We start from the raw sequence: 19,682 nt of genomic DNA, 5'->3' as shown, positions 1-19,682 counted from the left end.
TGTCTGAAATGTTGAAATCACTGATTTTTGCTCTACTGGGCATATCTATTGCTTTATACTTGTCTTGCTTACTTTGAACAAGTAGCTTAACAGCTAACTTCACTAAGAGGGCTAGCGTATATACAAATAGTTTGGGACAACATATATATATATATATTTTTTCTCTCAGTTCTTTATATTCTTTTCATCTCACTCCTCAAAATGGATAAATTAAAGAGTCCTTAACAATGGTTTCAGTGCTTTTAACCCATTAAATACAATTGTGATCCAGTAGCAGTGAATATCTGCAGTGTAAGGAACACCAAGTCATATGAGACGTGTTTATTTTCCACTTTTGATGTAGGCCTGTAGAACTGGGATAATTTTCATGTATCTCACTTAAACTGGAAAGTGGTGCAGGGAAGTACAGGTTTATGTGCACATGTGTATTTTAATCTCTTTCATGAGAGTGAGGCACTTTTTGTACTAAGATATATAGGTAGTTAATATTTAATTCCATGATACTTTCTTTTTTTTACCTCTTTAAACATTTTTTATTTTATATTGGCATATAATTGATTAATAATGTTGTGTTAGTTTCAGGTGTATAGCACAGTGATTCAGTTATACATATACATGTATCTATTCTTTTTCATATTCTTTTCCCATTTAGGTAATTCCATCATATTTTCTAATTAAATTGCTGATTTTTTAAAATGGAAAAATTCTGCTGTGTATAAATGTTACAAATATTTTTCCTAATGGAAACTATTTCACAAGAAAATGAAATTATTTGAGGGAAGATGAATATTTTGGTTTTCTTTTCAATTTTTCTACATGAGATTTCTAATTAAAATCTGTGGGATTTTTTTAATAGAAAAGTACACATTATATAAGCATTACAGTTTTTTCCTCAGTGAAAATATGTCAATACAATATAAAATAATTTGGGGAAGACTGATTTTGTTTTCATTTCTTTCTGCTTCATACAGTTTTCTTTCTTTTTTTTTTTGAAGAGGAGCCTCCTCTGATTTATTTTAATAAATTTATTTATTTATTTTTGGCTGCATTGGGTCTTCGTTGCTGCGCGAGGGCTTTCTCTGGTTGCAGTGAGCTGGGGCTACTCTTTGTTGTGGTGCACGGGCTTCTCATTGCGGTGGCTTCTCTTAGCGAGCGGGGGCTACTCTTCGTTGTGGTGCACGGGCTTCTCATTGCGGTGGCTTCTCTTGTTGCGGAGACGGGCTCTAGGTGCGTGGGCTTCAGTAGTTGTGGCACGTGGTCTCAGTAGTTGTGGCTTGCGGGTTCTAGAGCGCAGGCTCGGTAGTTGTGTGCCACAGGCTTAGTTGCTCCGCGGCATGTGGGATCTTCCTGGACCAGGGCTCGAACCCGTGTCCCCTGCACTGGCAGGCGGATTCTTAACCACTCCGCCGCCAGGGAAGCCCCCACTTCATACAGTTTTCTAACTAAAAGTTTTTAGTCTGAAATGGAAAAAGTATATAGTCTATAAATAATGCAAAAGTTTTTCCTTAATAAGATACCACATGGGAAAATAAAATTATCTGGGGAAAATTTGTTTTAAATGTTCTCTCCCTTTTTCTCCATAGCACTACTATATTATTTGTGTAAGTTGTATGAATTAAAACAAAAAGGGGTATAGCAGGCCTTGGGAATGTTAGTTCTAAGATACTCATTCAGAAATTTACTCATTCCAAGCATGTCTGAGCCTCTGATCCCACCCCTCATCATCATGATTGGGCTCTAATTGAACATGTCAGACTCTTTGATTGTATACAAAGAAGCCAATTGACTGTGGTTGAAACTCAATCTAGTGTCTTTAAAAAATCTGTGGTGTAGTGTTTTTGTGGTCATGGAACTGAACTGATTTTATGTTTGAGTTGTTTATCAGTGAGCTACAGTGAGAGAAAAATTCACTGTTGCAATGAAAGTTTGACAGAAAATTGACTTCAGTGTTGGTTATGGAAGGCAGTTTCACTACAGAGAAATCTAGGTTGTGTGTGTCGAGTACTTTTCTAGGTAGGCAGTGTCATCCTATAATATCGGCTGTCACTTTTGGCCAGAGTTCAGTGTTTAGAGATGTGTTTTCTTCCACTGACCGTAGAGAATAAAGAAGCACTGGGGAATTCCCTGGCGGTCCAGTGGTTAAGACTCTGTGTTTCCAATGCAGGGGGCACGGGTTCGATCCCTTGTTGGGGAACTAAGATCCCACATTCCAAGTGGCACGGCCAAAAAAATAAAAAATGTACATGCCTAATAAGCATCCCCCAAAGAAGAGGCAGACAAACAATTTAAAAAAACACAAAAAACAAAAGAAAAGAAACACTGACTGAAGGGGGTGGCTCCAACTTTGAACTACTGAGGATGGCCATATGTCCCAACATTTGCACTCTTAGGCCTCAGAAGGGAAAGGATTTGGGGGCTGGGGGCGTTTAGTCCAGCTTCTCTTCACATTCCACCGTCTGAGTAAGCTAGAAAGGAGAGCAGATAAATGGGCGGAAATTAGAATTGATCTCCATGGCAATGACTTGCCTCCGCTGGCTCCACAGATAGATAAGTGTTCAAGAGGGAGCTGTCTAGTCCCACACATTTGTAGATAAATAGACTCCGGGGGGAAAATCGTGCTTTCAGGTACGAATATTATATTTTAGGCCCTTTTAAGGAGAATTTTGTCAGTGATGTAGGCAAGGTCAGGACAGCTATAATTATCCAAGACTCTTCAGTCACAATACCTGTTTTGGCTTGAAATACTCAGGCAATTGAGAAAAATTCTTATGTTTCTTGGCTTGAGTTTTCCATACTGGCAGTATATTCTGCTCGGATTCATCCAGTCATTTCCCATCTACCCTGTCTCTGGTCTTATTGAAAGTATAGTAAGTTGTCCCACAGTATATACCTTTCCTCCCATTTGTGCACAGAATGTGAGTCTGTTCAGACCATTAGAATGAACAGATGAACTCAGGATCTCCTGAGCCGTGTGAGCTGAGGAGGAGGATTCTGTGAGAGGAATTCTTTAACTTCCAATATCCTTTTTTATTTTTTTTTAAATTTTATTTATTTATTTATTTTTTGCGGTAGGCGGGCCTCTCACTGTTGTGGCCTCTCCCGTTGCGGAGCACAGGCTCCCGACGCGCAGGCTCAGCGGCCATGGCTCACGGGCCCAGCCGCTCTGCGGCATGTGGGGTCTTCCCGGACCGGGGCACGAACCTGTGTCCCCTGCATCAGCAGGCGGACTCTCAACCACTGCGCCACCAGGGAAGCCCCCAGTATCTTTTTTTAAACTTTATTTTGAGATAACAATAATTCTCAAAAATATATCTCTGTGGCAGCCAGGGTTCATCTCCCAGCTCTGTTAGAAGCTGAGCTCAGGAGCACATGCCTTTCCCTCTGCTCATCATTTCAATGTAGGTGGTCCCCAGAGGTCCGGCCTTGTCCTCCTCACCCTGGTTACCACTGATTCCCAAATCCAGATCTCCAACCCACACCTCTCCTATTTTTCCAACCACTTACTTGCATCACCTCAAACTCAACACATCCCAAGCTGAACTCATCACCTCTGTTCACCCCCCCCCATACCTGCTATTCATTTTTATTTCCCATCTAAGTTTATAACATCACAGTCTACTGAATCTTCCAAGTTAGAGGCCATTGTGTTATTCTTGCTTTCCATATCCATTCATGTCAAATTTGTCTCCTGCACAGCTCATGAAAGAAACAAAATTCCTACCATCCTGGAACATAATATTTTGTGGGGAAGACAAACAATAAACAACCAAATAAATATTAAAAATAATGTTAGAAAACGAAATTAAGGAAAGGGAGTAGAGACTTTCAGAGAGTATATAGTTTTTGTTTAGTTTTGTTTTTTGTTCTTTTGCGGTACGTGGGTCTCTCACTGTTGTGGCCTCTCCCGTTGCGGAGCACAGGCTCCGGACACCCAGGCTCAGCGGCCATGGCTCATGGGCCCAGCCGCTCCGCGGCATGTGGGACCTTCCCGGACCAGGGCACGAACCCGTGTCCCCTGCATCGGCAGGCGGACTCTCAACCACTGCGCCACCAGGGAAGCCCAGTATGTAGTTTTATATAGGGAATTAAGGAAGGTCTTTCTGTGGAAATGCCAATTGATTAGACACTTGAATGAAATGAAGCCTCACCCTGGTAAATAAGCCTTGCAGTTTTCTTGGGGGAAGAGGGTTCCTTACAGAACACCAAGTGCAAAGGTCCTGAGGTGGGAGTATACTTGGTGTGCTGGAGAAATAACCAAGGAGGCCAATGGGGCTGAACAGAGGTTCGGGGGAGGATAGGAGATGAAGTCAGAGGAGTGGGGTGGAGGGTGAGGTCGGGATTTCTCTCTATCTGTGTTCGAACATTACTATAAGAGCTCTACAAAGCCTTGTTGAATAAAAAAATAAGAGTTCAAATGAAGAATGGACAGAGAACTGTTGGATTTTGCAATTTTTACGCATAGATCTATATTCATATAATATCTATTTTGGGGGAGAATTGATTCATATTATGTATTTTGTAGAGGTTGGACTTTTCCGGAATTGAACCTGATATAAAGCCATTTGAGGAAAAGTGCAATAAACGTTTCCTGGTAAATTGCCATGATTTAACGTTCAATATCTTGGGTCAAGTTGGAGACAATGCAAAAGGACCACCCACAAACGTATGTATGAATTTTCCTTCTACCTCCATTAAACCAGTGCATTAAGGAAACTTCTTCCTTATTTTTTTAAGATTTTTAATTTTGTTCTGAGAACTAATTTACTGCATGCAAATTCCATTGCTACATGTTACGATACATTTGACATGGAAGAATTCCATACATGTCTTTATTTTGCCAGAATAGGAATGTGTTTTCATCTTGAGAGGATTCATGAAAGTCTTACCTATTCAAAATAGCAGGTAGAGTAGGTAGGCTCTTTACATTCAAGAGGGACATGTCTGCAGAGCGTGGAAAGTCCTCAAATTTGTAAATTCTACTAGAGAATATGACTTCTGTGAAATTGACTCATAGCCATGAGTAAGGAACACCAAAGCCATGGAGGAACACAGATGCTGTGCAGTCAGCTCCACCTCACTCACTATTCTCATAGGGTAAATTCATTCTGTTCTTCACAGCAAATTCTAATTATTAGCTGTCACGCATCATTTGAGCTGCTTAGGAATACTTGAAACTATGAATGTAAAATCGCCAAAGAGACTGCATTTTATGTTCATCTTTTTGGGGGTTCTACTTTGTCTTTGGGAAATATCCACAGTGATGATTTATTCTCTAACAAAGTAGCTGAGATGCACTAGCAGACTTTCGGCGTGTAAAGGGTTAATCTTTATGCCATCTGGCATGAAATTTCTCTTTGTGACCAGCTTTCAACTGCCATCTGTGGAGAGGAACCATGTCTTCCAAAATTGCTGATGGAGCAAAGCTTTTGTCAAGTAATTGGATGTTCACTGATATTAGCTCTTATTAAATGTATAATCCAATAAGCTGTAACATAGCAAAAGGGAAGATTTATTTCTGCTCTGTAATACCGGCATTATTTTGGGATAATTTCAATAAGCCTATGGAGAATTAAAATTTATTCATAGAACAGTTGAAGTTCTTTAAATGTGGCTTCTGATTTCTACGCATCATTTTAAAAAATTTATAACTTGTGAAATTATACCTGACAGAAGTTAAAACTTGATAGTCTTTTATTTAGAATGCTCTTTCTTATATGCAAATGAGCCACAATGCAATTTTAGCTAAATGTTGAACTCAGAGGAATTAAAAAAAATTATTTTGTAATTTGTGTCCCTCCCCTCACCCCACCTAAAATAAAAGTCATAGTTTAAAAACGTAATGGTTTTCATTCCCAGGTTGAACCCTTTTTTATAAATCTTGCCTTATTTGATGTGAAGAACAATTGTAAGATTTCAGCTGACTTCCACGTAGACCTGAATCCCGCATCTGTCCGTGAAATGCTGTGGAGCCCTTCAACCCAACTGGCTAGTGATGGAAACTCAAGAGGTTCTTCACCGGAGTCTTTCATTCATGGAATTGCTGAATCTCAGTTACGCTACATAAGGCAGGTAAGGAATGATCTTTTAGCCTTGGTAGCCCATTCAGAATAAGAAACAGAAACACCCTTGGGTTCCTTCATAGTTTCAGGCCAGTGTTTTCATGGGCATTCCATCTCTTGTAGGATCTGTGTATAGATGTTTTTCTGGTGACTGAAGTTGGAGGGGGGAAAAAAGGAAACCAGCAAATATGCTAATAATACACTGGTGAAGGGAGACCGTGATGTGAATCTCAAAGGAAGTATTTTGTGAGATGGAATGCAGATGACACAGACACACCCCTGTACCCCTGTGCATACTTTTGAGCAAGGCAATAAGTACCTGTAAGACTCGTTTCTTTGAAGAAAAAGTTGACCCTACAATAACCTTCCCCTCTTAACTCCCATTCCCATTCTGAGTAGGTAGTTTTCTGTTTTTTTTTTTTTTGTGGTACGCGGGCCTCTCACTGTTGTGGCCTCTCCCGTTGCGGAGCACAGGCTCTGGACGCGCAGGCTCAGCGGCCATGGCTCACGGGCCCAGCCGCTCTGCGGCATGTGGGATCTTCCCGGACCGGGGCACGAACCTGTGTCCCCTGCATCGGCAGGCGGACTCTCAACCACTGCGCCACCAAGGAAGCCCCTGAGTAGGTAGTTTTAATGGAGCATAAACTCTCTTTATTCAAGGAGTTCTTGTGTCACAGCTGTAATGCTACGCTCCCCTATCCTATCTGAGGCAAAGAATGCCCTTTGGAAGGAGCCTAACAGTTCCCTGGCATTTTGACCTCTGACCAGACTGGACGCCATAAGAGGTTAGGCAGAGCAGAATTGATGGTCTGCCTTGTAGACTTTTGCAACTGAAAGGAAACTAGAGTGTGGCAGAGAATTAAAGTGGGAAGAAGCAGAACAAAGCAGCTCGCATTGTAATGAGATTTCTTTTACCCTAAATAAAAATGTTCCTTTTTCTTCTGATTGTAAAAATAAATACATTATCATGTAGAAAATTCGAACAATAGAAAAAGTAATAAAGAAGAAAGTAAAAATCAGCACCTATAGACGATAACTATTAACATTTTGGCAAACATCTTTCTGGATGTCTCTGTTGTGTATATATAAACACATACACATTATGTGTACTCTTATACAGACTGTATCATAGTCGTGCTGGTTTATACCTACTGTATTTATTCAGCATCATGTTTATCACCCTGTATCACTATCTGGCTCAGTCACATTCTTATTAAAGGCTAATCTGTTATTCCACTGATTGAGCTCATTAGGATATTTCTAATTTGGGGATATCATAAAGAACACTGCATTATTGCATCCTTGTGCTTACGTGTTCGCTCACTTGTTGAATTATCTCCTTAGAATAAATTTCAAGCATTGGAGTTTTCAGGGTCAAAGATTATGCTCATTGATACAGATTGCCCAATGGTAGGGGACTTGACATGTGCTGTCACTCGCCTCTGGGCTGTGGACCTGTGGTCGTTTTTCCCCATGTTGCTCCTCATTCCCTTACATCCTCTTAGTTTGTTACTCAGACTGTGGTTGTCACATACTTGAACGTTCCACTGTGACGGCCTATGCTTCTAAAAGAGAGATTGAGCAAGACAGTATTACAAGTATTTGAGAACCTGCTATTGAATTATATGTTTAAAATTTTCCACACAGTGTCAAATAAGTCCTTCTAAGCCAATGATGTATTTGCTGCATTAGTTCAGTGTGCTCAGCTGTCTGTTCAATACAAGAAGTTTAAATTGTGGTTTCAGGGGTCTTCCCACCTATAACCTAGGTCAGGAAGAAAATCAGCATTTTTTGCATATCTCTTGTGTGCCGGAATTTTCCATTGGTGTCCCATGTAAACACCATTGTCTTGTGAAATAGGATAATTATTGCTGTTTTGCAGATGAGGAAACTGCTGATCAGGCTAAGTAAGCTCCCCGTCATGACATGGCTGGTAGTGGTGAAGGTGGGATTTGAGCCTAGGTCTGTTTGAAAGACCTCAGTCAACAACATTAGGCAGTATGTAATTAAGTGCTGACTTGTATCACACAATGGGAGTGGAGGAGTTTGGAATGTGAGGAGGGGTCAAGGGTCAGGAGTTGCCTTAGAAGACTGCATAGAAGATGTGGGACGTGAGAGAGGCTTCAGAGGAGTCGGCAGGGGCCTCAAATGGCTTTATCATTTTGCACCCTTGTTCCAGATCAACTAAAGATACCAGGAAGCGGTCCTTTGCTCCAATATTTGGACATTTTCTCTTGAAGAAGGCTTTTTCTTCAGCTTCCTCCCATTTAGGACTAGGATGCAGTACTGTGTAGGGAGAGACTGGATCTTAGCAGATCTGAACGCTAATCTCAGCTCATCAGATTTTTTTCAGCAATTTTTTTCCCGTATTTCTCTAGGTACGTTATCTGTATAAAGTCATTTAATTCTTACCACACCCCCAGTAAAGTAGGTAGGTCCTATTCCTATTCCCATTTTATAGATGAGGAAACTGAGGCACAGAGCAGTCAGGTGGCTTACTCAAGGTCACAGAGCTACTGAGATGAGGAGCATTCCCCCCTCTACTGCACTGCTTCCCTGTCACCCTAGAGACGGGGAAACAGCCTGGTTCCCCAGCATTCCTGGAAAGGGCTGTCTGGCAACCCCGTCACCTCCACCAAGGCTGTTCGAGGGGTGGCATGATCTGTAGAAAGAGGCCACTCCAGGGCTTGGTGGACAGTGGGGGCTTGCGGGCCGTTCTAGGCCCTCCCCATCTGCTCCTTGGAGCAACAAGGTGACCACAGGAAAAGGAGGAAGCTGGGTCCGTTGAGTAGTTTTGCCTTCCTGCCACTGTGACCAGTTACTTCACTCTCAGCTGCCTGGCAGTTCCTTCCCAGATGCCCTGACAGAGCTCAGTCCCCTGTGTCCCCCAGACTGACCTGTGGCTTGTGGGCTTCCCGCTGGGGGGCAGCAGGTGTTGGGCGCTAGTGAAAAGGGGGCACTCTGCCGTCACATGCCCTGCCGTGCTCTGGGGGCTAAGTGCTGCGGACTGGGCTGGGGGGACCTGGCCCGTTCTTTAGAGGGAGGGGGCAGTGAAGTGGGTGAGAGTCACCCTCCGGCGGGGGCAGGCCCATCCATGCCTCCTTGGTGGGACAGGAGGGAAGGGCCAGAGGCCTTGTCCTAAAGAGCCAGACTCCCAGCCCACACAGGATTCCTGGGTGCTCTCTGGTTACCCTTCTGTGTTCCGGGGCCGGGGGCGAGCTCGAAGCTGGTGGGACAAAAGGCGACGCAGCTGCAGAGAGTCTCCCCCTGGACCGGAATCCTGGTCGCTTGAACAGTGAGCATCTCTGTGCCTCGGCATCCTCATCTGTAAACTGGAGGTAACCATAGTACCTGCATCCAGGGTGACTGTGAGGCTCAGACAACATGTGCTGTCCCTAGAAAGCACTCGGCCCTGTACCAGGCCCGCAGAGTTGGCTCAGTAAGACGTGGCTGCTATTAAGAGCAGTAGTAACAGTGATAACAGATAAACAAGTGAAAGCAGCTTCCTCTTATCAGTTGTCAAATCCTTTTAAATGATAATATTCGTTGCTCGCATCAGTGTGGGGAAATGGCTGTGTGGGGGAACAGCTGGAGTACTGGGCATGGGGAACAATAGGCACTCAGTGAATGTTAGCCATGGCAGTAATTGGTGTTACTGTTCTCGTCAAGCTGTATCGCGTGAGATGTTGGAAGGCTAGGTCAAGAGGCTGAGAGGCTGTGTATCGTCTGGAAGCCCTGGCTGCAATCTTCACCCACTTACTGCGTGAACGTCTCTAAACCTCAGTTTCTTAATCTGTAAAATGTGTATATCGTAGTGCTTGCGTTCAAGGGTTTTTATGAAGACTGAGGGAGATGGTGCACGAAAACTCTCTAGCACAGTCATGTGACAATCAGAAAGCATGAGATTGCGCTCAGGGTGCACTGCTCAGCATACCTTCTGCGGGAGCCGCTCTAACAGTCTGCCAACTGCATGTCACAGCCCGGGCAGCACGCTCCTGGCAGAACCAAAAATCAAGTTCTGGGATCTTGGGACGCTTTGGGTTACTCTGGCAATAACCAGGTACCTAATGTGCATTACTTCATTTAATCCACTCAAGAAGATTACGAAAGCGCTCTTACTCTCATCATCCCCCATTTCATAGATGGGCAATCTGAGATGTAGAGAGGATACGACTTGCCTAAACCCATAAATGGTGGGGTCAGCATTTGAACCCAGGAGATTTGACTCCCCGAACAGTTTTTAACTACTTTCTTCCATGCTTGCTGCTTGGGAATTCAAAGCTAAATCAGCCATAATCCGGGACCCTTAGAAGCTGCTGGATTTGGGGGAATTACTTAGCGTCCTACACTTGGTTTTCTCTCCTTTCCTGTCTACCTCAGAGGGTTCTTTCTGGAACAGATGAGCTACCGTGTCTGAAATGCTTTGAAAACTGGAACACACTATCTTAACACAGTTGGTAATATACCAAGCAGAAAAATAAAACTTGGTAGAGTCCCAGTGATGGATTTTTACACTTGAATTCATTTGTGTGGTGCTTCTTTAAGCAACGGACATAACCAACTAACAGGCCATTTGGAAGACATTATATTTGGAAGGAGCTGAACTGGAACAGGAGATGATATGCTTGTTCCACATGCCCTCAAAGAAAACTCATGGAACTTGGGTTGCATCTACGTTAGTACCTGAGATAAAGTGTTTGGGAACAAAAGGAGTTTCGGATCCTCTGTCCTCTACCTTTACGTTGAGAGCACCAGCGCTCTTTAACTGCAACAAAGGAATGGTTTCTATAGGATGATTCAGTTTTTATGTTATACAGAGCAATAAAGTATTTTCTTCCTTCTTAGCTACCATCAGTAGTAGTTAAGTGTGAGTGAATTGCCCTGGAGTTGCAGGCAGTTACGTTTAAAAATGCATATCCGGTTCCACTTCAGAAATGCACGCTATTTTTGCACATGCCTCTTGAGCCAAACAATACACGCCGTACTGATAAGGCCTAAGGACGCACCTCGCAAACACCGCCGAACACAAGAGGCTAAGCAGCCAGGGTGACACCTGTGCTTTGTGGACCAATAACACACGTGAAATTGGTGACAAAATAGAAAATCCATTTTGAAAGGAGCATTGGGAGCCTGGGAGACTGTATGAAGCTGTATGAAAGGAAATGCTATCTATTGCCAGGGCCCTGGACATGATCCTATGTTGAATATCAACATTCTGTGCTAAACACACCACTAGGAATCACTAACCAAACAACTGTATATATGAGGTTACATTCAAGAAAAGTCTAACAGGAGGAATTTTTTCCAGGGAATTTTCTCAGTGACGAATCCACATCCTGAAATTTTCCTGGTCGCGAGAATTGAAAAGGTGCTCCAGGGAAACATCACGCACTGTGCGGAACCCTACGTCAAAAATTCCGACCCGGCAAAGGTATTTATAAAGATCGTTGGTGAGCATTTCAGCCTGATGTAGAATTTGCCTTTTATTGGTATTTTAAATGGTATCATCAATGATTCCTCCCAAAAGAAAACAAAAAACAAAAAAATCCCGCAACGTTCTCGCAGCATGCAGTATTTTCTGAAAACGTTGTTTACTATGTGAGTATGCATGCTAAGGCTTGAACGTGACTTTTCCCCCTTTTCCTTTATGTCCTTTTTACACGACGATCTGATTTTTGCTTGTTTATCGAAGTAAGAGCTAAAGGCTTTTAGGCAACACCTGTTCATTGATACCGTATCCTTGGCAATAGCTACCCTTTCTTTACTCCCAGCCCTGCAATACGGGCTTAGAATGTCAGAGCTGGGAGGATAAAAATGACCCAGTCCTGCAGTTTCCAAATGCCAGTCTGTACTCAAATTTACTCCTATCTGTGATGAAATGAGAAAAGAAAGACAAGATAGTGAGCCATTCATGAAACTTCAATGTATTTTATTCGAAGGGCTGTCCTTTATTCTGAGACTTTTGCCCTTCCTACCTTTTAGACATTACACCTGTCTGTCTTTCCTGAAACGCTGGCGTATGAAATGGCGGGGATTGTTTTTTTACCATCCAAGGGCTTTAAATGGCAGCCTTCAAAGTCGGCGAGCCATAGACTCATCCCAATTTCTGGATCATGAATTCCAAACCTTTGGAAATTATTGATCTAATTCTCTCGTCTCATTTTATAAATGAGAAAAGTGAGGCCCAGAGAGGGAAAGCATTTGTGGCACAGTTCACTAGCGGCACTCCAGCTGCTGAGTATTTGTAAGAGTCGATCTGTTATTTGTAGCATTTAGCTGTGTGTCCAAATAGTGTTTATTAAGTGGGAGATGCTGAGGAGACCTGTGACTAATGTGTGGGAAAAGAAACTCTGAACAGTATAGATAAAAGCCTCTAGCATTCTGTATCCCTAGGGGTGAGCATACAGCCAGCATTTTCACAGCCTGTTTAGACTCTATAGGCAGTTCATCTCCTTTGCCATCTCCCAGTGCCTGTGCAAACAGCAATTCCTGCCCACGCTAAACTAATTGCATTGATTCTTGGTCATTTGGCTTTTATCTTGGGAGTAAAAAGGTCAGCAGTACCTAGAACAAACTTCTCCCAAGAATGATGAGTGTCTGCCTGCTCACGTTGTGAAAGGAAATACACATTACAACTGCTTAAATTTTCCCAGTAGTGGTCTTTGGTGCAAAACATGCCCTACATCTATTTTGTCTGTCTTCTGATATCTCGATGAGGGCTTTGTTGATGAGAAAACACAGAACCTTTAGGAAATACTTTCATCTTGAAAAGTGGGTGGCTGATGTGTGTTGTGTTTTACCTGTAGCTATTTCTATATATTGTTTTCCTAGATTTTGATGTTTTATATCAGTGAGTTGGGGCAATTATTTTTCTGGGTGAGTCCCTGGTAGTTTGAACAAATATGATCTTGTCTTCTTATTTCTGCCCTTAGACAGCCCAGAAGGTGCACAGGACAGCTAAGCAAGTGTGTAGCCGCCTTGGACAATACAGAATGCCCTTTGCTTGGGCTGCCAGGTTTGTACAAATATAATCCTGACCCATCTATTCATGCTCACATGTAAAGTTGAGGGCTGTCGTCTTTCCCAGTAGCATTTGGAAGTCTGTTTCTGACAAGCCAGTTACATCTTGGGACACTTGGGATGTGTCTCAGTTCATTCGGACTGCTATAATGAATTATTATAGACTGGGTGGCTTAAACAACAGACATTTATTTCGTACCCAGAGGTTAGAATTCCGAGATCAGGGTGCCAGCATGGTTGGGTTCTGGTGAGGACTGTCTTCCAGGTTTTAGATAACCAACTTCTCCTTGTATCCTCACATGGTGGAACGAGGGCGGGCTAGCTCTCTGGCCTCTTATAAGGGCACTAATCCCGTTTATGAGGTCTCCATCCTCATGACCGAATCACCTCCCAAAGGCCCTACCTCCAAGTATCACCTTGGGGATTAGATTTCAACAAATGAACTTTGGCGGCATGGGGCCGGGTGGGGGGAACGATACAAACATTCAGTCTGTAACAGGATATAAGAATTCTTTCTCTTAGAATTTGCTGTGCCTCAAAGACCTTTCACTTTTTCAAATGTCTTGCTTCAGGGAAATTTTCTTTGGCTTGGGTTACTGATCGGACTGACACCACTTAATTTTATTGCATTTTAAAGCAGAGCTTATTTGCTAAAGTGATGGAATTTTTTCCCAGAAAACCAGAAATTGTAGTGAATTATGTACAGTGTGCCCACTGTTTCAGAGTTGGCTGGGTGTATGCTTTGAAAAGCCATCATAGAGTAATTCTGAAAAACATACTAAAAATGAGAAGGCAAAGAATGCTGTTAAGTGCAAGTGTGTAATTACTTAATAGATTTTCTTGCTTTCTGATGACAAATTTGGCAACCCCTTCAGGGGTAGTCTATTAGGAAGTGTATTATCTATACCACATATCTGATGGTGGGTTACATGTTTTTTCTCCAGATCTTGCAAGTCTACCTACAGTGATGACTTAAAACGTGCTTCTTGCTAATTCCCCCTTTGAAGTACAAGTTCACTGGCTTGTTTGTGGTACAGCCTGTACAGCTCACTGGAACTTCTGGGGAAAGGGCACCGTGTTCTGAATAATTCAATCAGTCATGTTCAGTGGGTGCTGAGGAGTAGCATAAGGATAGGAGATTCTAAGTTAATTAAGTCTTCCGTCACTATTTATAATCACTTCATTTGGGGGAAGGTCTCAAAATGCATTGTATGTTGGTAGATGAAAAGGCACCTTGTCCTTGTTTTGCAGACTGGTAAGAATGATAGCCAAGGATAGGTCAAGGGCAAAGAGTAGTGGAGGGTGGTATATTTAGGCATTATAGAAGGTGAAATACGGCCTGTAAATATAAGCGTACTTAGTGATGCTCCAGCTGCTGCTGCTGTTATTATTTATACGGATTAAGTGCTCAGTGTATAAGGCAGAGGTCTGAGTGTTTAATGTATACTTCCTTAAGAGGTGGGTATTGGGACTTCCCTGGTGCTCCAGTGGGTAAGACTCTGCGCTCCCAATGCAGGGGTCCCGGGTTCGATCCCTGGTCAGGGAACTAGATCCCGCATGCCGCAACTAAAGATCCTGCACGCGGCAATGAAGATCCTGCGTGCCACAACTAAGACCCGGTACAGCCAAACACACAAACAAATAAATACATACATACACACATACATACATACCCCCCTCAAAAAAAGAGGTGGGTAGTATTCTCCCCCATCTTAGAGACGAGGAAATTGAGTCACTGAAATTAAAAAAAAAAATCCTTGCCCAAGTTCCCATGGCATGCGTGTGAGTAGGGCTCAGCGCTCATGGCGTCTGAGTTCAGAGCCCACTCTGGACACCTGTGGCACACTGCCCCCCGCCCCCCTTCAGGCCATAGCAGTAGCTGCTTGATGCTGATTTGCCAGTAGAAAAATGAATTTTAAAATTTTCAAAGTTAGACGCTGTGATCCTCAGTTCTGATGTGGAATTATGCTGTTTCTTTCTGCCTGAATTATTTTGGTTGTCAGCAGTAGCAGGAACTCACTCTAAAGGCTTGGCTGGGGTATTTTAAAGATGTGTGATAAACCCCTGTTTACTGAAAATAAAGGAGGTATGCTTAGAAGTAGGAACAATAGTTAATGCCTATAACCACATTTTCAGTGGTTCTGCCAGGGGGAATTGTGCTTCTGGCCGTAGCTGCTTCCAGTGTGTTGGGTGCTTGTATATTACTTCCCGATTTAGCAGTAAAAGAGCTGCTTGAAAAATGGAAGAAGGGGAGGGGGAGGGAATAATTCCAATTCATATTGGAAACTGTACATATATATTGCAGACTCTATAAATTGATCTTAAATATCTAATTCAATTTTTATCAACTTTATTGAGAGAGAATTTACCTTTGATTAAAATTCACATTTTATATGTCCAACTTGATGAATTTTCACAGATATTTACAGTCATAAAACTACCACCCCAACCAAGATATAGAACATGTCTGTCACTCCAGAGAGTTTCCTCATATTCCTGTCCAGTCAGCCATCCCACCCACACCCAGGCAACCACTGACCTTAGATGACTTTTACCTATTCTAGACTATCATATAAGTGGAATCATGCAGTATGTACTCTTGCATTTGGTTTTTTTTTTTTAAGACTTTTTTTTTTTGATGTGGACCATTTTTAAAGTCTTTATGGAATTTGTTACAGTATTGCTTCTGTTTCATGTTTTGGTTTTTTGGCCACGAGGCATGTGGGATCTTAGCTCCCCAACCAGGGATGGAACCCGCACTCCCTGTATTGGAAGGAGAAGTGTTAACCACTGGACCACCAGGGAAGTCCCTTGCATTTGGTTTCTTCTTTTTTTTTTTTTTTGCGCTACACGGGCCTCTCACTGTTGTGGCCTCTCCCGTTGCGGAGCACAGGCTCGGGACGACGCAGGCTCAGCGGCCATGGCCCACGGACCCAGCCGCTCCACGGCATGTGGGATCCTCCCGGACCGGGGCACGAACCCGTGTCCCCTGCATCGGCAGGCGGACTCTCAACCACTGTGCCACCAGGGAAGCCCCGGCATTTGGTTTCTTGTGCTCAATCTGTTTTTGAGTCTCATCCATAATGTTGTATCAGTTGTTCATTTTGAGTAGTATTCCATTGTAAGAATATACCACGATTTGTTTATTCACCTGTTGATGAATATCTGGGTGGTTGCCAGTTTGGGGCTATAACAAATAAATCTGCTGTGAACGGTCAAGTACCATGTGGAAATATGCCTAGGAGTGGAATTGCAGGATCAGAGGGTAGGTGTATGCTTAACTTCGGGAGAAGCTGCCGAATTATGTTCCAAGATAGTTTCACCATTTTCTACTCCCACCACCACTATTTTATCTTAATTTATCAATACTTTGGAGTTAAAAAACCCCTTCTGTTCCTGTTTTAGACCCATTTTCAAAGATATTCAAGGTTCTCTGGACCTGGATGGGAGATTTTCTCCTTTGTATAAACAGGACAGTAGCAAGCTTTCAAACGAAGACATTCTCAAGTTGCTCTCAGAATACAAGAAGTAAGTGTTTGGGAGTTACTGCAGTAGATCAGTATAATAGATGAATTATAATTCCTTCAAATTCTGAACGCGAGTCATATATGGGAAAAATCAAATGCTTCGGAGCATTTGGATTTTGGAAGCGTTTGGATAAAGTGTAACCAATGCACTTCTTAATCATATTTTTAAGTATAAAATATTCTTATTTTACATCTAGGCCAGAGAAGACCAAATTGCAGATTATTCCTGGGCAGCTAAACATCACAGTAGAATGTGTTCCTGTGGATTTATCAAGTAAGAACTTACATATTGCAAATAAGCCTACAGAGCTATTATGCTTGAATCTCAGGTTTTTATCTTCTCAGTGTTTTTCTTGAGGTTTACATGGTGTATTAGTTTCCTAGGGCTGCTGGAAGAAAGTATTACAAACTGGGTGGCTTAAAATGCAAATTTATTCTGTGGTTCTAGAGGCTAGAGGTCAAAATCAAGGTGTCAGCAGGGCCATGCTCCCTCTGAGTGCTCTAAGGAAGAATCATTCCTCGCCTCTTCTAGCTTCTAGTGGCTGCTGACTCTCCTTGGCATCCTTTGCTTGTAGTTGCATCACTCTAGTCTCTGCCTCTGTCCTCACATGGCCTTCTATTAAGAACACCAGTCATTGGATTTAGGGCCCACCTTAATCCATTATGATCTCATCCTCCTAGCTAATTACATCTGCCAAGACCCTATTTCCAAATAAGGTCACATTCTGAGCTTCTAGTGGACATGAATTTGGGTGGGACACTGTTCAACCCAGGACACATGGTAAATAGTTACAGATTAGGAAGTGAATTGAGTTGATTTTATCAGGTGCTGTTTCATGTATTATATATGATGTTGTGAGTGTGCTCCAGTGAGTTGCTGCTCCTTTTGCCTTGGATAAGTTTCATCAACGAAGGGATCCAAAAGGAGGAGTATCTCTTTTGTCTAAAGAATCTATGATCTCAGGAGACACAAAAGACAATTTGCAGGAAATAAAATGACTTGTGAATCTTTTTAAAATGTCCAATCTCAGTAATTATGCCACTAACACAAAGGTAAACATTTAAGCATTGGGATGTTTTTGTTCATCTATCAGATTTACAAAAATGAAGTGGAACTGTCGAATGCTGGCTAGGTTTTGGCCAGGCACCGTCCCCCATCACGAGTAGGAATACAATTTGGCAGTAGATATCCATGAATGTCCGTAACTAAGGCATTCCATTTCTGAGATTCTGTCTAGCCATTTATTCACCGAATAAGCATTTATTGAGTAAACTTTATTGAATACTTACCAGATGCTTTGAAAGTATGGAGATTACAGTCTAGAATGAATGACAGACATTAAACAAGAAAACAAATAAATGAATAATTTCAGTCTGTGGTTGGGCAGGCTGCTTTAAAAAGGGTGGCCAGTGAAGGCTCACCATGTGACCCCGCCAGCATGTGGTGATTGTGACTGTACATTCTGCTCTGAGGGTGTCCCATATGTAAAGACCTTGAGGTGGGAGCTAGCTTGGTTTGTATGGACAGAAACGGAGCCAATGTGGCTCTAGTGTAGTGTGTGACGGGCACGAGGGAGAGTAGGAGATGAAGTAGGAGAAGTAGGAAAAAGCACGTCATGTAGAGAATTGTAAAGACCATGGTAACTCCTTAAAAGACTGAATTTCATTCCAAGTACCATGAGAAGTCACGAAAAGATTGAAGTAGGAGAGTGGCAATTGACATTTTAAGACATCTAAGAGTACAGTGGCTTATTTTTTTCCTAAAGAAATAATTTGAAGTGTAGACAGGAGTTTATGCATAAAGGTGTTCTTTGCAGTGTTGTTTATGTGGGGTGGGGGCATTTGGAAACGACCAGAGCCCAACACTGTCAGTGTGGTTAAGGCAGTTATGGTATCCAGATACCATGAAACTTTGTGCAGCTATGAAAAATGATGTTTACAAAGAATTCATGAAATAAGACATCAGATAAAACGCCAGAAAAAAAAAAACAGGATAAAGTTCTGTATACAGTGGGATTTTTGTGTTGTTATATAAAACATGCATAGGAAGAAGACTAGAAGAAAATAATGCCAAAATATTAGTAGTAGTTATCTCTGGGTAGTGAAATGATCACTTGTTTCTTTGTACCTTTACTCTATACCTCCAGATATTCTGTTGTAGGTATCGCTATAATAGAAAGCCAAACCCAACAGAAAATATTGTGTCCTCAGGTCTGACTCTCCGGGGTCTTCCTCCTCCATCAGTATTGCTCTGCAGCAAGGACCAGCAGTCTTAGAGCCCCTTAAGTGTATGAATAACCTTTACTACAAGGGGCTACCTCAATAACATGTGCTGCTGCTACACCTCTCTGAGGCTTTGTGTTTTCCACTTTCGGGAGGATTGAATTTATTATTGGTAACACATCATAAGATTTGTAGTTTCAAAAGGCTGCCATTATTTCTTAAGTGAAAATTTGCACCTGCACCAAGTTAACTTTTTAAGAGTGACTAGCCATGAGCTAATTGGCATAAATTTACTGTTACTTCCCTGATACCAATAGAAATTTGCAGTGAAAGCTAAATTGCAGTCACAGGAGGAAAAATGTAATGGATTTCTTTGCAGAGTTTAAATTTGTCAAAATTACGATGTGTTATATTTGGCAAATCGCTCTACGTTGAGAATGAAATAGCAATCCACGTCTGGTTTGAAGGGTTTCACTAAAACCAGCATCAGGCTACTTACTCCTACTTGTTCTTCTGGGTCCTTAAAGTGCTTGTATAACTTTTTGTCAATCACTAAGAATTCTATTTGTTAAACTGCTCTTTGAGAACACAAATCGTGTATATTTTTATAAATGCAGGAATGTGTTAATGATTGTTACATCTTTGCCTGTTCTTTTTTCTGCTACAGACTGTATTACGTCTTCATATGTGCCCCTGAAGCCTTTTGAAAAGAATTGTCAAAATATTACTGTGGAAGTTGAAGAGTTTGTTCCAGAAATGACAAAATATTGTTATCCATTTACCGTTTACAAAAACCATCTATATGTGTATCCCTTGCAGTTAAAATACGATAGCCAGAAAACATTTGCCAAGG

General features: G+C 42.1%; 1 protein-coding gene across 1 annotated transcript in view; it reads left to right on the top strand.

The window, feature by feature from the left end:
- Nucleotides 1-19,682, top strand: part of DOCK11 (dedicator of cytokinesis 11) — a 194,505-nt gene that overhangs the window by 59,815 nt on the left and 115,008 nt on the right. Inside the window, exons 11-17 of the mRNA XM_060138818.1 lie at nucleotides 4,523-4,663; nucleotides 5,857-6,069; nucleotides 11,368-11,490; nucleotides 12,992-13,074; nucleotides 16,485-16,607; nucleotides 16,804-16,880; nucleotides 19,497-19,681. Of these exons, the coding sequence (XP_059994801.1) occupies nucleotides 4,523-4,663; nucleotides 5,857-6,069; nucleotides 11,368-11,490; nucleotides 12,992-13,074; nucleotides 16,485-16,607; nucleotides 16,804-16,880; nucleotides 19,497-19,681 (945 nt within the window). The remainder of the gene's footprint in view (nucleotides 1-4,522; nucleotides 4,664-5,856; nucleotides 6,070-11,367; nucleotides 11,491-12,991; nucleotides 13,075-16,484; nucleotides 16,608-16,803; nucleotides 16,881-19,496; nucleotide 19,682) is intronic.

This window comes from Lagenorhynchus albirostris, chromosome X, assembly GCF_949774975.1.
Source record: "Lagenorhynchus albirostris chromosome X, mLagAlb1.1, whole genome shotgun sequence".
Classification (NCBI taxonomy): Eukaryota; Metazoa; Chordata; class Mammalia; order Artiodactyla; family Delphinidae; genus Lagenorhynchus; species Lagenorhynchus albirostris.
This window is presented reverse-complemented; position numbering and strand designations above follow the sequence as displayed.